The sequence below is a fragment of the Pagrus major genome, chromosome 22 (assembly GCF_040436345.1).
Source record: "Pagrus major chromosome 22, Pma_NU_1.0".
Classification (NCBI taxonomy): domain Eukaryota; kingdom Metazoa; phylum Chordata; class Actinopteri; order Spariformes; family Sparidae; genus Pagrus; species Pagrus major.
In genome coordinates, this window is record NC_133236.1 from 29,249,871 (window position 1) to 29,265,277 (window position 15,407).

The 15,407-nt window shown below is 45.4% G+C and overlaps 1 protein-coding gene across 2 annotated transcripts; it reads left to right on the plus strand.

The window, feature by feature from the left end:
• The first annotated feature begins 2,464 nt into the window (after positions 1–2,464).
• znf395b (zinc finger protein 395b) lies at positions 2,465–14,501 on the plus strand. 2 transcript variants are annotated; one of them, XM_073493479.1, is made up of 10 exons: positions 2,465–2,561; positions 5,239–5,417; positions 6,903–7,057; positions 7,149–7,261; positions 8,635–8,834; positions 8,973–9,073; positions 9,609–9,903; positions 12,632–12,727; positions 12,905–13,011; positions 13,642–14,501. In XM_073493479.1, exons 2-10 carry the CDS (start codon positions 5,286–5,288, stop codon positions 13,751–13,753), a joined length of 1,311 nt encoding a protein of 436 aa, XP_073349580.1. In that variant the 5' UTR covers positions 2,465–2,561; positions 5,239–5,285; the 3' UTR covers positions 13,754–14,501. The 2 variants fall into 2 exon arrangements, with proteins under 2 accessions (XP_073349580.1, XP_073349581.1); XM_073493480.1 differs by having other exon boundaries at positions 2,488–2,561; positions 9,612–9,903; positions 13,642–13,849.
• Positions 14,502–15,407: the final 906 nt, after the last annotated feature.

Genomic DNA, 15,407 nt, shown 5'->3' on the forward strand with positions numbered 1-15,407 from the left:
CAGAGTTGTTTTGTGGTAAACTGCCTCAACAATAGTCTGGTCAGCCTATAGATGATGATGAATCGTACTGACTTCCATGATCCCCTGACTTTTCCTCTGGTGCCACCATTTCTTTATTTGTTTGAATGAAATGAGGTTAATATTTGTGGTTTGGATTGAAAAGCCTCAACAACTGTTTCATGGATTGTCATGAAACATTCATGTTCCCCTCAGCAACCTTCAACAGGGTCATCACAGCAACAATACTTTGGTTTATGACTAAATACATTCAACACCGATGACATTCCCATCAGCCTAATCTGCAAAGGTAAACGTTTAACCTGCTACACGTTAGCATGTTAGCAATGCCATCCGCTAGTGTGGCTGCAGACTCTGTGTCCTGTTTAAGAGCAGATGAGCCTTTATTTCTAACTGAGGGTATCTCATTTTGTAATGACCTAAAACTGGACCGCAGCCAATAAGCATCCACCCAAAATGTCGGCAACACCCCCGTCTAGACCTCGACCGCACTGCCCTTAAAATCACTCCTGCCTGTTATATAACAACATTAATGTCTCGTTGAAATCTTCTGTCTAGCTTCTGTAGGTTCACTGTCTTCACGTCAGGCCGTCTACCCGGTCACATCTGCTGCCATACGGCCTGTGGAGTTAACACGGCAGCGTTAATGAACGAGACTGGAGGAGAAGGAAGTCTGTCTGGTTTGGGAATCAGATTGGGACTAGGATTGGGTTTCTGTGTCTCTCTCTGTGTCACTGCTCAGACCCTAAAATCCCTGCTGACTGGATGTCTGGTGGAGAGGGTGCAGACAGCCGACACTAATCCGGTCTCTCAAACACACACACACAGACACACACAGACTGGAAGCACACATGCAAGCAGTGTTTGATCTCAATTCGGGGAATGTATCACGTGATGTGGGGGTTGATCTGCTGTGTGTGATGGTATCAGCAGGTTTTTTTTAAGTGTTGAGTTATTGATTGAAACGGATCATTGATCTTTGTTTTGTTTCAGCACTGTAAGCTGAATATGTTCACAATATCCCTCAATAAATATCACTGTTATGATGTACAGTGATGACTGGATGAGTTCGTGGTATATTTTATAAATGTTTGCACTGTTTCTATAATAGATTTACATAAATCTTATTTGCATTGATGACTGTGTCACATCTTGTGCTGGCACAACCACAAACAGGAAACGCTGCAGCAGACAGAGTGCTGTTTTTCTATTTGCTGCTGGCTTTTACAATCTTTTGTTAAAGGAGACATATTATGTTCATTTTCAGGCTCTTAGTTTCATTCTGGGTTACTACGAGAACAGGTTCACACGATCTAATGCTCAAAAAACACATCAGCTCATTCTGTCCAGTGCTGCAGCTCCGTCTTCCCCCTCCGTCTGAAACGCTCTGTTTTCAGCTCCTGTCTCTTTAAGGCCCCGACCCCCCCCCCCCCCCCCCCCCCCAATACCCTTCTCTGGTTGGCCAGCTCGCACACGCCTGAGCCAACATCGCTAACATGCAACAGAGCAGCTGTGCTCAATTAATTCTCACGAGCCAAACGAGCCGCTAGGGTACAATTATGCAAATGTGTGACATGGTGACGTAGTGTGATGTCACAAAGTTACAGGATTAAAGGCGGGACTACTGACGAGGCGTTCAGGAGCAGAGATAGATAGAGAGATAGAAAATATTAAATTAGATAAAACCTTTGCAAATAAATAGATAAATACTGTAAGAACTTAACAAACAGCAGCGTCTGAATGAAACAAGTCTGTTGGCATTAAGAGTCCAAGTGCAAAAAAGAAACGTGTGAAGAGAGACGTGCTAAAAATTCTGTAAGACCGGTTTCAAAAAGACTCATCAGGCCTCAGTCTGCCTGTCTGTCTGTCTGCCTGTCAGACAGACAGACAGGCAGACAGACAGACAGACAGACAGACAGACAGACAGACAGGCAGGCAGGCAGACAGACAGACAGACAGACAGGCAGACAGGCAGGCAGGCAGACAGACAGACAGGCAGACAGACAGACAGACAGACAGACAGGCAGGCAGACAGACAGGCAGGCAGGCAGACAGGCAGACAGACAGCCTGTCTGTCTGCCTGTCTGTCAGGCAGACAGACAGACAGACAGACAGACAGGCATACAGACAGACAGGCAGACAGACAGGCAGACAGGCAGACAGGCAGGCAGACAGACAGACAGGCAGACAGGCAGGCAGACAGGCAGACAGACAGACAGACAGGCAGGCAGTGGGGATGCTGCCGCTGCTCCGGTAACCCCTCACCTACATCCTCCTCTGTGCGGCTGCAGCTCGGTGTCTCCGCGCTGCGTCCCGCCGCCGCCGCCCGCATTGGTCCCGCAGGCGGACGCACGCACGTAGGCGCGTATCCGACCGACCGCCCCCCCCCCCCCCTCCCCCCCCTCCCCCTCCTCCCCCTCCTCCCCCCCTCCCCTCCCCGGCCAGACTGAAGAGCCGGCGAGCGGCGGGACAGCCAGGCAGAGACGAGCCGAGCCGAGCCGAGCCGCTGCTGCAGCAGCTCCGACGGGACGGACCGGACCGAGGTGAGCGCGATGTGGACGTGTTGTGTTGTGTTGTGTTCACGGGCTTTTTGTTGTTGTTGTTGTTGTTGTGTTTGTGCACGGCGGATAGAGATGTTTCCCTGTGAGCTGCCGAGGGGGGGAGGGACGCGGCTGGTTCTGCTGGGTGGAGATCCGGATGGTTAAACTATCACTTCTGCAGGGTCGTTACGCTCCGACACGTCAGAACCACCAGAACAAAGGGCGTTAATGTGATACGTGTTCGGGGAAAGTGCTGGTTCTGGACTCGGGGGCGGTACCGCCGTGTGCAACATGGACTCTCCGGGATTTCACCGCCTCGCGTCAGACTGAGCTGCGCTCGTGCCTCCACTGCGCTGCTGGGCGATGACGTGATTGTTGTGTGTTTGTCACAGACACACACACACACACACACACACACACACACACACACACACACACACACACACACACCTTCAGCCCTCCGCTCACACATCAGTCACGTGTTGCATTTGGACCGTTACAGTGTGTTTCTCCGCTCAGCAGCAGCGGGCCCGCGAGCCCCCGGTCCGGTCCGGTCCGGCCCGGTCCCTCCCGGCGAAACTCGTGTCCGAACACGTTGTCAGAAAGGGGGTGTGTGTCTGAGAGGTCTGAGCTCAGCCAATCAGCGGCGGCGCCCTGCCGACACTGCGCCGCTTGTTTACTACCGGAGCTGCGCGCTGATTGGACGAGAGGAGGGGGGAAATCGGGCTTTATGCTGCGTTCGGGTGCAGGGGAAAAAATGGGAGAGTTGAGCTTTATCAATGGAAACTCACTTCTGTACGGAGATCAGTAATTATGGTACAATACATGTCATAGATATTAATTTAAAAGTAACTGCTGGTATTTTTTAACTATTCACTTTGTGATGAAGCCACAATTTATACAATTGTACACAGTATAAGGAGTGGCAGCTTATTGTGCTGTTATGTACTGTTAATAACACGACTACTAATAATTATAATAATAAAAATAATAATAATGATAATGATAATACACAATCCATGTCAAACATTTTGCACTCCCACTTCTACGTATTGTTCTACTGTTTTTTCTATGTTTATATTTTTGTCCATTCGTGTGTTATTGTCTGTATTTTTCTATTTTTCATCTCTATTTATATCTTTCAACTATTTCTAGTATTGTTTGTTTTGCACAGACAGACCACAGCAAATTCACCGTATGTGAAAACTTATATGGTAAAAAAAAGATTCTGATTCTGATAATAATGGAAACCAACAAATAATCATTGTGTTGTAAAAATTATTGTCCGATTATTGAATCGGCGTTTGCTCTTATTTTATCCGATTGTCAATAAAATAGTTTAATTTGAAATTGCAGCATGTAATCTGCAAAGTAATCAAATACATGTAGTGGAGTGGGAGTATGAAGCAGCAGATAAAAGGAAACACTCAAGTGGAGTACAAGTAGGCTGCCTCAAAGCTGTACTTGAGTAAATGTAATTAGTTACATTACATCACTGATCATCATCATCATCATCACAAAAACAAACCCTGTTGGCAACAAAAATACGTCTGCATAATTTCAGGAAGTAGTGAAGAATGCTGACGTCTTAAAATTGTTTAGTGAATTTAAAAAAAAGTATTTTTTTTAAAAGTATTAAATTCTACCACAGTAGTGTTATTAGGAAAACATACATTTTAAGTTTAAATCTTGTTCATGTCTGTCAGGACGTAATATTTTGTGAAATTGTAAAAAAAAAGTGTTTGTTGAACATTAAATCACTTTGTTTTCATTCCTTTAAGGGTCATTATAGCTGATAATGATAATAATAATACCTCTGTGATACTATATACCGTGATACTGTGAAACCACGATATTTTATCAGCTGGTTATGAGTCTTAAATTCTTGCACCGTTTCAACCTCAAGCTTAATTCCCACATGTCCCTGAATGCAGCGTTGCCCCCATTTTACCACTATGGGCCACAGTGAACGCACCCAGACGTCAGATTACGTCTCCGGGAAGCACGTTATCAGTCACGTACTCTGGTGGAGGAGGCAACAGAACCACAGCGAGGTTTTGGTTGAGCCCGTCGATCCAAATCCACCCGAGTCTGTGTTCACTTCAGTGTGTTTGCCAACACGCTGCCTTCAGTTTGGATCACAGAGCACAACATTTATTCTCTGTGAGCACATTCATCTTAGTTGGATCGTTCCTTCATCGCTTAACATTTTTTTTAAAAGGAAGCCGTCTAGATGTTTCGACAAAAGTTGATTAAAGACATTCATGGTGAATGTTACGCTGTATAAATGGGATTTGAATGCATCATTTAAAGGGGCACTCCACCTGTCAGGAGGAGCTGAACCTGATGATGTCACTTATCCTCCACCAGAGACATGGTGTAGACATTTAGGAGGCGGGGGGCGTTGAATGAAAGGTATTATTGGCTGTGCATTATGGGAAATGTAGGATCCAGTGTTTTTGAAGCTAGATTTGTAAATTTGAGGATACCTCGACCTCTGCTCCTTTGATTATAACCATCCTCTCTCGTGAGTTCTGGAAGTGCGACGCTAATCTGCTGTTTTGCTCCTTTTAATAAGCGGGTTTTAGGAATGTTGCCCTGCTGCAGAGTTGTTGGCAAACGCAGTGAGATATTTTGGTCGGTTCAAAGCTCACGGCGGTCCCCGGTGTCTTGTCTGCAGGGAGGTGTGACACTGTGCTGAGTCCCCTCACTGTGTGCAGCAGCACCATGGCAGCTATGGGACCTGAGGACAGAGCTGGAGCCGGGCCAGGCGGGACGGCTGTCTGCCCGTCGGGACCCCGGGCCTGCGTCTCTACAACGCACAACGGCAACGGGCCAGACGGGCCGCAGCAGACTCTGGTGAGTAGATGGAGAGAGACGAGGCTGACATGATGAATGTTTGTTTTATATCCAGTTACTCTCATAATACAATGTAACATATTACTGAAATATTGTTGTTAACGTGTTATATTACTGTAACGTGTTACTTTCTCTGTCTACACTTTCAAACGTCCAGGCTTTCTTTCTTTCAGTCGTCCGGGCAGTTTGTGTTCACACACGTGAATAAACTTATAATATGCAATATTCAGTCTTGCATGGCATTATGGGTAAATTTAGATGATAGGATGAACATTAAGTAAAAGTTTAGAGCCACTGAGAAAAAAGGAAGCTGATTATTATCTTCTCCCCGTGTGTTCGACATAATGAAGTACGTGGTTGTGTCCGGAGGGCTTTAAGGGCTGAAACTAAAAATATAAATACAAAAATAAATAAATGAGGATGTAAAGAAATATAATTTAACATGTATCAACAGCGTTTTATTATATCATTATTTTATACACGTATGTTATGTGTCATTCATTACAGGATAAACAGCTTCAGCTGCGTCACTTTTATGTTTAATACTCAACATTTGAATAAACACATCAGGTTTATGTAGAAGTTCCCCTCAACTTAATATGCAACTAGAATAGCACACAGTAGAGCGCATACCTCCGCCAAGACCCAACAGTCACAGCAAATAAAACATATTTAAACCTGCTCGATCCAGATTCTTATTTGGATCCACATCAGATTATACTCGCTCATACCAGCCTCCTAAACACAGCTGATTTTTGATCCATGTATTACTCCCTGGGGAAGGAAAGAAAATGTTGAATGTCGCATGTTAAAGAAAGCGAGAAAGAAAACACCAAAAGTTAATGAGGTCTAATTTTGGGCCAACACGCATCCTCTATCCAAGGTTTGTGAAAGGTTTCAGCACTTTCTGTGTCATTCTGCTGACAAACCAACCGACAGAACAAAGAAGAAAAAAAACGGACAGCGGCGAACATGTATCGTCCTGAAAGTAATTTAATTTATTCATTTTGACTCGATGTGACAGAAAAACTTTGCTTTAAATGTGACCACTTACATTGAACTTGTGTAATATATATATATATATATATATATATATATATATATATATATATATATATATATATATATACATATATATATATATATATATGTAATAAAATTAGATGGAAAATAATGCAGAATACATATTTTTTATTTTTTATTTATTGCATTTTAGTTTCGGCCTTTAAAACCTTCCGTAGTCGGTGGCTGGCACCCACGTCCTTCTCATACAGTCATCCTGGCAGGTCGTGCTGTCTGCAGGCAGGACACCACAGATGGACAGGAAATACTTTCTTAACTGCTTTAATCACGGCAGCAGGGAGACTCAGTTTCAGGGTAACAAAGACTCACGTAAACAAGTCGTCCTGACAGAGATCGTCCGTGTCAGTTTCCATACGTTCACTGACTGAACGTGGATTCACTTCTCTGTTAATGTGTCTGAAGGTGTTTGCAGGCAGCTGTGTCCAGGCTCAGAGAGCATTCATGGAGAGCGGGCATCACAAGAACAAGACATCAGTTCACCTGCCGCAAGGGTTACAAACTGTGGGACCCACAATGCACCTCGGCAACACGTCCGCTACCAGAGAGGCACCGTACAGGTGAGTGGATACGCAGCAGTGTGTCTGTGAGAGCATGAGGCAGGTCGTCATCGTGCTCGAGGCTGAGGATGTTCCTGTGTGTCATCTCCAGTTTCCGCAGTCCGGAGTCGGTGGAGATGGATGAGATCATGGCAGCCATGGTTCTGACCAGTCTGTCCTGCAGCCCCGTGGTCCAGAGTCCTCCACAAACAGATCCTGGACCAGGTTCGTCTCAGCTCAGCAACACACAGTCTCACCAGTGTCCCTGCTGCTGTTTCCATCAACACATTCTCACAAAGCGTCCTCGGCTGGTGGTTAATCTTTCTAACAGTGCAGTCATGAATAACCTGTCGTGAACTTTTATTGGTTTGTCACTATTTATATCTTATAGTTGTAAAGACATTGTTTAAAACTTCTAAACACTTTATGAGTTATTAGAAAGTGTTGATTTAAAAATTCAGCCTGCAGCAGTCGACTGCAGAAATCTGATTCAGACCAGGATCTGTAGACAGCCTGTTCCATATGTTAAAGAAAAACATGCATTGAGTAACAGAAAGTACTTTTTTAAATTAAAGTATTATATAAAAGACTATTTGTGAGGCTATTACATGCAGTAAAACCAACAGTGGGACTAAAGCAAATATCCACTTTCATGCCATAAACCAAACTCTCCCTGCGAGGAACATCCAAGCTTCCTGCTCAGTTAGTAAAATATATTGAACTGCAGATTCATTGAGTGAAATCACGTCAGACAGCTTTAATATCAGATGCGTATCTCTCTGCTGTTGTAGCGTCATTATGGATCCCTCTGCTTTTCTTGGAAACACCCGTCCTGCTCTGCATCCGAGTGGCGTACACTGATATTCTCACCCTGTCTCTGACCAATCATGCTCCTCATGAAGACAGCGGGATCCTTAAAAAATGAATCAACTCTGACGTAGCGAAACTTCAGCTCACATGACTGATCAGCTGTTTCCTGTCTGCATTATCATCATTGCATGTCTTGGTCGTCTCAGGACAGCGTGCAACATGGCCGATGCTAGCTGACATGCAAGAACAATTACAACTTGCCCTGTTGAAAGTTATTCCTGAAGACCTGTTTCCATTTTGTCTCCTGCTTTGTTTACCTCTAGCCTCTGTGACGTAGCCACGTAGCCTACACCTCCTCACCCTCTGACCAAGTTACGCTTTACGTAGCCGAGTTCATTCACTCAAAACTGTTTATGGAAACGCACCAGATTCATTATGGAAACATGGCTCATATGTCTGACTGAGGAAACCCACAGGACTCATGACAGCAGCAGCAGCAGCAGCAGCAGCAGCAGCTACTAGGTCTACTTTCCCTGTCACACACATCCTTGTCACCGCTGTGGTCACCTGCTGCTCTCTGTAGGATGGACGGAGAGCAGAGCAGCAGTCTGACATGCACAGAGTCTGTTTTTACAGACTGTTTGATATCTAAACCGTGAGGTATATGTTCACTGTGAACTCTGACAGCTACGACAGAATAACCAGGATGGCACGTTGACAGTATCGAGAGAAAATAGTTCATGTGGAACTCGTCTGAAAACTGACTTTTGAATCTTCCTGTTCTCCAGCCGGCTCGTCGTCACCGGCCGACATGGAGTGTGGCGGCGGCGAGCTCTCCGACAGCGGCAGCAGCGGCTACTGGAGCTGGGACCACGGCAACGTGAGTCCCGCCCCCTCGCCGTCCGTCACCGAGCTGGACAGCAGTCCTGATGAAGGCCTGCACATGGAACTGGAGCAGGGAGATGAGCTTAATGCCAAAAAGCCAAAGGTGCGTAGCTCGATATGTTCCCTTTAAAGCCTCGCGAGGTTCAGCACCATGTGGTCTCTGCCTTTACTGTGTGTCTCTGTGTTGTGTCTGTCCCGGCCTCTCTCCTGGACCTTACCTGTGCTGTGTTCTCTCTCACAGAGCTCGTTCAGAGGTGTGTACAGGTGTCTCTGGCCCAGTTGTGGCAAGGTGCTAACATCTTCAGTTGGAATAAAAAGACATATCCGTGTGCTGCATCTGGGGTTAGTTGGAATACTTTTGTTTTAACATGAACAATCAGTTGTGTTGGATTTTTCTTGACATTTGTAAAGAAAGGCAGAGGCCCCCTTTTGTTTTCAGTCAGTTATATGTGGTGTTACTTACAAACCCACTCGTGTGTATTTTGTAAATATAAAGGAACACGAGTGACACAATATGAGGGATTTTAACAGTTTCAGCTTCAGAGCAGACCTCCATTGTTGTCTGGCTGTGTGAGGCGGAGGGAAACGCAGACAGTTTAGCCCCGTCGAACATTTCAGAGCTGAAAAACAACATTAAAAAAACAGGAGGGAATAAAATTTTCAGGTTGTGGAAGAGCTCTGACTTAGTTACAGGATGTGATGAAACATTTTGGGGGTTTTATATCTGGGCCACAGTGCAGGCTGCGTTCAGTGAAAACAAACAACTCACACTTTTTCCTCTGTGTCTCCTCTGGTCCACACGCACACACACACACACACACACACACACACACACACACACACACACACACACACACACACACACACACACACACAGCAGTGGGTCCGATCAGTCCCAGAGAGAAGAGGACTTCTACTACACCAAGATCTCCTGTGACACCGTGGACACCAGCTCCACTCCAGCTCCCTCCCAGCAGGCTCTGGGCCAGGCCTCGTCCTCTCATCTCAGCTGGGCCTCCTGCGGTTCTCCTCCGGCCTCGGGGCTCCAGATCCCCCCAGCACACAGGCCCAGGTCCAACTCCAGCTCCGGGCCCGGCCTGAGCAGGCCCAGTCCGCTCAGCCAGTCGGCACCCAGCAGCTTCTGGCAGATCCACACAGAGCATCTCTATCAGGTGGGTGCAGCAGTGTTGCTCTCTGTGTCTGAGGAGGTTCGGGCCTGCTCACTGTAGCTTCGGTTACATGGACAATAATTATTTAATTCTGCTGAAATCCTTCTGATCACAGATTATTAAATGTAGTGCGCGTGCAGTTTCCCCCCGTGGAGATCAGTAAAGTCATTCTGATTCAAAGTAAACAGTGTTTACATTCCCCAAAGCATTTAATCAGAGTTCACCTGCAGAGTGGCTCCGCCTGCCGGGAAGCAGCTCATATATTTATATTATATAAGATTATAGCAATCGGTTAGCACAGAAAGAGCTGACAGAGAAACAATTACTTTAATGAAACTTCAGCTGTGTCAGACGTTGAGATGAAGATGAAGCGTCTCAGAGGAGCCTCCGCTGGATGGAAAGGCTTGTGGCAACAAAAACAAATGATATTTAATGTTGTAAGTGACGCTTGGATTTGGGATTCACACTGGACTTGTGTATTTTTGGCACTGAAGATCCCCGTTTTTCTTTAAATAACTGTTGGAGCATTCGAGTTGCCGTCTGAAAGCAGGCAGTGTGTTTTTGGGAAGCTGAAATTGTCTGAGAGCGATGAAAAGAGACAGCGCAGCCCTTGTTAGCATGAATTATTAAATGTCGTAGATTTTACTGTGTGAACGCAGGAATTTACCTTCCAAACATCCCAGCTTCCTGTTGCCCAAATTCAGTCATTTCCCTATGAAATCAGCCTGTAATCAGACTGTGTCCACTACATGTCTCAGAGGACAGTGTCTACATGTAACCACAGTGCCTGTGCTGCGGTCTCATGTTACACGGCTGCAGCGTTGTAAAGGTCCTGCTCACCCGGCGCCCCCACACTGATAACCCTCTAACGAGCCAATGAGCTACAACTTTGTTTATGCATCACAAAGCAGCACATTTCACTGGTGACCTGCATTTACCCCGTACCACCGAGCCTGTAAATGGATGCTTTGTGACAGTGAGAGAGTGCGCTCGCCCGTTCCCCCCAAGGAGACGAGACTCTCAGCAGCCTACAAAGGGCAGAATAATAAAATAAAATCCTGGTGTGTGTGGGACTGGATGTACACATATCCATCCTCATTCAGACTCATTCATTCTACAAGTTTTCTGGAAAATGTCATAAAAAATAAGCATATTTTCTGAAGATACAGGTGTTGGAGAATGTGTCCGTCTCCTGCCACATTTGTCCGTCGTCTTCCTCGTGGCTGCAGAAATCTAACAGTGACCTGCCTCAGTGGGAGTGTGGGTTGAAGTGTGGGTCAGTGCCGCTGGTGGAGCAGTGCTCAGTGTTTGCAGTGTGTGTCATGGCTGCTGGCGGCTTGTGGCTCGAAAACGCCCGACCGCAGCGTTGAACTCACATTAGCACTCTCACTGTAACTCCAGGGTTAACACAGCGAATACTCACCCTCGTTATGTTCTGCTGTGTGGATATTAATGTGCTTTGGACCAGTTTCTCTCCGTCTACATCTGTCGACACGGTGGGATGGGCTGGTGGGAGAGTTCAGGGCTGCACAGGGAGCAGAAACAGGACGGAGGCAACGGGAACAACTTGGCAGGAAGAGATAATTTAATGTGTGGCATTTTGGATGCTCTCTGTTTGTTACAGCAACTGGACAGAATCAGAAGCCATAAATGGATTAGTCAAAACAATTTGGCAAATCATCTGAGGCAAGAAGGACTAAATCAATGTTTGAAGTTAGGAATGTGTGCGCTGGAGTCGAGCTGCTGGAACAGGGAGCCAATCTAAACTGGTTAGCATGGGAATAATATGTTCTTACATCTTGGTGCTGGTTACAGATGGAGCAGTAGCCTCGTGTGATCATTTCAGCTTTAAACGTTTCACGATTCAAGAAGCTCTGTGGAGCGTCTGTGTGTTGCTGGAAGCTGGACGTTGTTCACGACAGCAGACTCCATTTCTAAACTACGGTTAGCTGCTGCTGCTCTCTGTTAGCGGAGCGGAGAGAGGGATTTAGATGAGGCACACCAGTATGTACATAAAGACACGTCGTTTGGACTGTGAGCTAATTAAACGGTAGCTAACCACAGCCGAGGATAGCTAGCAACGAGCAGCGGTTGTTAGTTACTCTGCTGATGTGCTGCCTTCAAATTCTGACCATATTTTACAAATTACACCTTTAAAATACACTGTAGAAATAAAAGTGAAGGTGAGTTAACACTATAATACATTGGTAGCATATCAATATCACTTTTGGTACGTCATCATCAAGGCTTTTTGTGCAGAGCATGAAAAATCAGTGACATACAGCTGAACAAAACCTGCAGAGAGTCAGGCTATCACCTGTTCCCCCGCAGTTACTGAACGTTTTAGTGTCTTTGAGCTCATTGCTTTTGTTTTATGTCACACACGGAAACCAAACAACTGAGAGCTGCTGATCCAGCACCAAACAAGACAGACAGAGCGAGCAGCTAGCTTGTGAAACTAGCGATAGTCGGACACATGATTTCAAATGAATGCTAATGTTGCTCCGTGTCTGCTGGATGTTTATGTGTTAGCTAACACGGACGCCTTAGCTACGTGTTGATAATATCTTATTTCTGCTTCCCTCAAGTGGCCAGAAAATCAGTGAAAGCGAGTTGAAGTATCTTTAGTCCAGAACCGAAAATGAAACATGATAACTTGTCATATGAAACAGTTTGTGGTCCTGCAGATATAATGAATCATGTGCTGTCTCCTCTCTCCTGCTGCTTCCAGGCCTGTAGCCCCGTCCAGGTATCTGTGGCCTCCAGGAGCCCCGGCTGCCAGGCTTGGACCCCCTCCACCTCCATCTCTGGCCACAGTAACACTCCGGTGGGTCTTCTGTCCGTGTCTGTTTGTTTACCTGCCTAACAGACTGTCTGTCATCCAGTGTTTTATTTCACATTTTAACATTATGACCTGCAGGAACACAATCTGAATGTACTTATATACTGTACATACTGTGCTTAGTCTCCATTGTACTCAGTCTGCGGCTGTGTGTCCCTTCAGATGGTGAAACCTCGCTGCCGGTCCGTCAGTGTCGGCGAACAGTGGCTCCAACAGAACCGGCTACAGCCCATGAGTGCGTCGCCCTCCCGCACTCACTGTTCCTTCAGGTGAGGCGTCGTCTACAGTCATGCTAGTGGTTGTGCTAATTGCTAACATGCTAATGCTTAGCAGGTAATATTTATGTCACATTATAGTAATAAACACAAAATATAGCCGAGACTGATTGGAACGTCGGCCATTTTGCAGATATTTAGTCAGAAACCAAATATTGGGCAAATTAAAGGGGCAGTTCACCCCCAAACAGACGGGACTTCATCAGTCTACCGTGTCAATGCGCAGAAGGAAACGTGCACCTTCTCAGAGACATGAGGCTCGTGCTCGTGTCAGCACAGGATGTAAACGTTAATGTCGTCCTCCGCGGCTGACCTTTAATGTTGCCTAGCATCTGTTATGATGTTAAGATTAACAATTAAAGCAGAACTGATCATTTTGCTGCTGTTGTCTGTTGCTTCCACCGTCTTTCTCCTCCAGGTTGTCAGTTTATGTTCCACTTCGCTGCCGTCTGTAATATCACATTTTCCACAGCTCAGCCAGGAAAGATAAAACTGATTCAATTACGTCTTCATTTTCTATCAGTATATTTCTCTCAGCCTCACTTTTATAGAGACTGATGTGGTGCACTCTCTGCCATCTCGCATCGCTTCTCATCCACACCGCTCGTGTCTTCTGATCTGCAGGAAGGGTCGCGGGGAGGCCAAGAAGTGCCGCAAGGTGTACGGAGTGGAGCGCAAGGATCAGTGGTGCACCGCCTGCCGCTGGAAAAAAGCCTGCCAGCGCTTCCCCGACTAAAAAAACGAGCTGCGCGATGGAGAGAGTGTGAGAGACGAAGAGGTGGATGGATGAATGAGCGATAAAAGAGACTTTTATCAAAAACAGGATATAAATCAGGGCCTGAGAGCCGTCACGAAAAACAACTGTTCTCTTACATGTTTTCTTTTTTTTTTACTTTCAACCAGTTTTTTTGTTTCTTTCCTAAAGAAATGCAAATGAAGTTTTTCTGTATCTTTGTAACTTGATCCTTAAAAACTGAAGCCGGCGATGACTCTGACCATGTGATGTGCTAAGCCTACAATACTCTCCTACGTTATCCAAAGGTCATATTACTGCCCCTGCAGCTCCGATGTATTAGACCGCTACTTGGCTGTTTTTCTTTCTTCCAACCCTCTCTTCTTCCAGTGGTTACACAGTGGTTATGATGTACATGATATTGTGCGCTTTGAGTTACATACGAGTATTTTATACCTTTTTTTTTTTAATCGTCTCGTTCAGCCCGCGTATTTGGGCAGATTTAATGTTTTTTGGCACTTTGTTGGAATATAAACTCACATGAATAAGCTACATTTGGTTTGACTCAACCAAGTTCCTATTTCCTTCCTGCCCACGTGTTGGCATACGACCAGTGTTAATGGTTTTATCCGTGAAGCTATGGAGTCGTGGCAATGGGATTAGCATTAGGGGAATGAGTTTGTAATAGCAATAAAAAAAAAAAGAGGAAATATATTGTCAAACACAAATTAAAAAGCACTGAGAATTTGAAGCGTTTGTTTTTTCTTTTCTTTTTCTTCTGCACGACAGTCCACAAAACAAATAGCAAACTATTTTATTGTCGTTTTTCTCTATACACATTTTGTATGACACTCAGAACAATGGTATAATGTTAGAAATGTGCTCTGAAATGTACACCGTATTCACAACTTCCTTATTTTTTTTGTGTGTTGAATTGACAGGGAACACACACATGCACGTGCACACTCACACTCTGCAATCACACACACACACTCATGTGCATACATCGTTACATCTCGTAATTAAAACACTATTACGATGCAGGAGGATGGATGTGACCTGCCCGAGGAGGAAAATATCAAGGCAACGGAAACAAACGAATATTTTTTTTTCCCACCCGAGCAGAAACATCTTCTCTGTGACCACAGCGACACACAGCTCATTTCATCCCTCTGCTCTGGACCGGAGTCAGACAGGCTTCCTCTCTCATCCGGCCACTTTCCAGCTTCATGCACTTTAGTACAATTAGACGAAAGTGACCGTGAGCAGCTCTGCAGGGAGCCCAGAGTGGAGTGATGCTTGAGAACTGACGGGGGATCAGTTTTAACTCACTGTTGCTTTGAATTATTGCTCCTCATCTCTACAACTGCACGCTGAGTCAGGGACTGTATGGAAACCATCAGAGGGGAATAAAAGGTTGAGAATTATTATTTATTTTAATATTTTATGTACAATTTTTGAGATTTGGAAACCTGGTGACGTTCCCGTCTCGATCCCTGCAGCACTACCGAAGAATCACGGCTAACAAAGAGGCTCCGCTAATTCAGCTACAAACATGTTTCATTTCCTATAACTTCTTCACAATAAAAGCCCTGTTACTAAGTCATTTAAAAGCTTTTATTATGAAGCAGCATCACAGGAAACGTGTTTTCTGCAG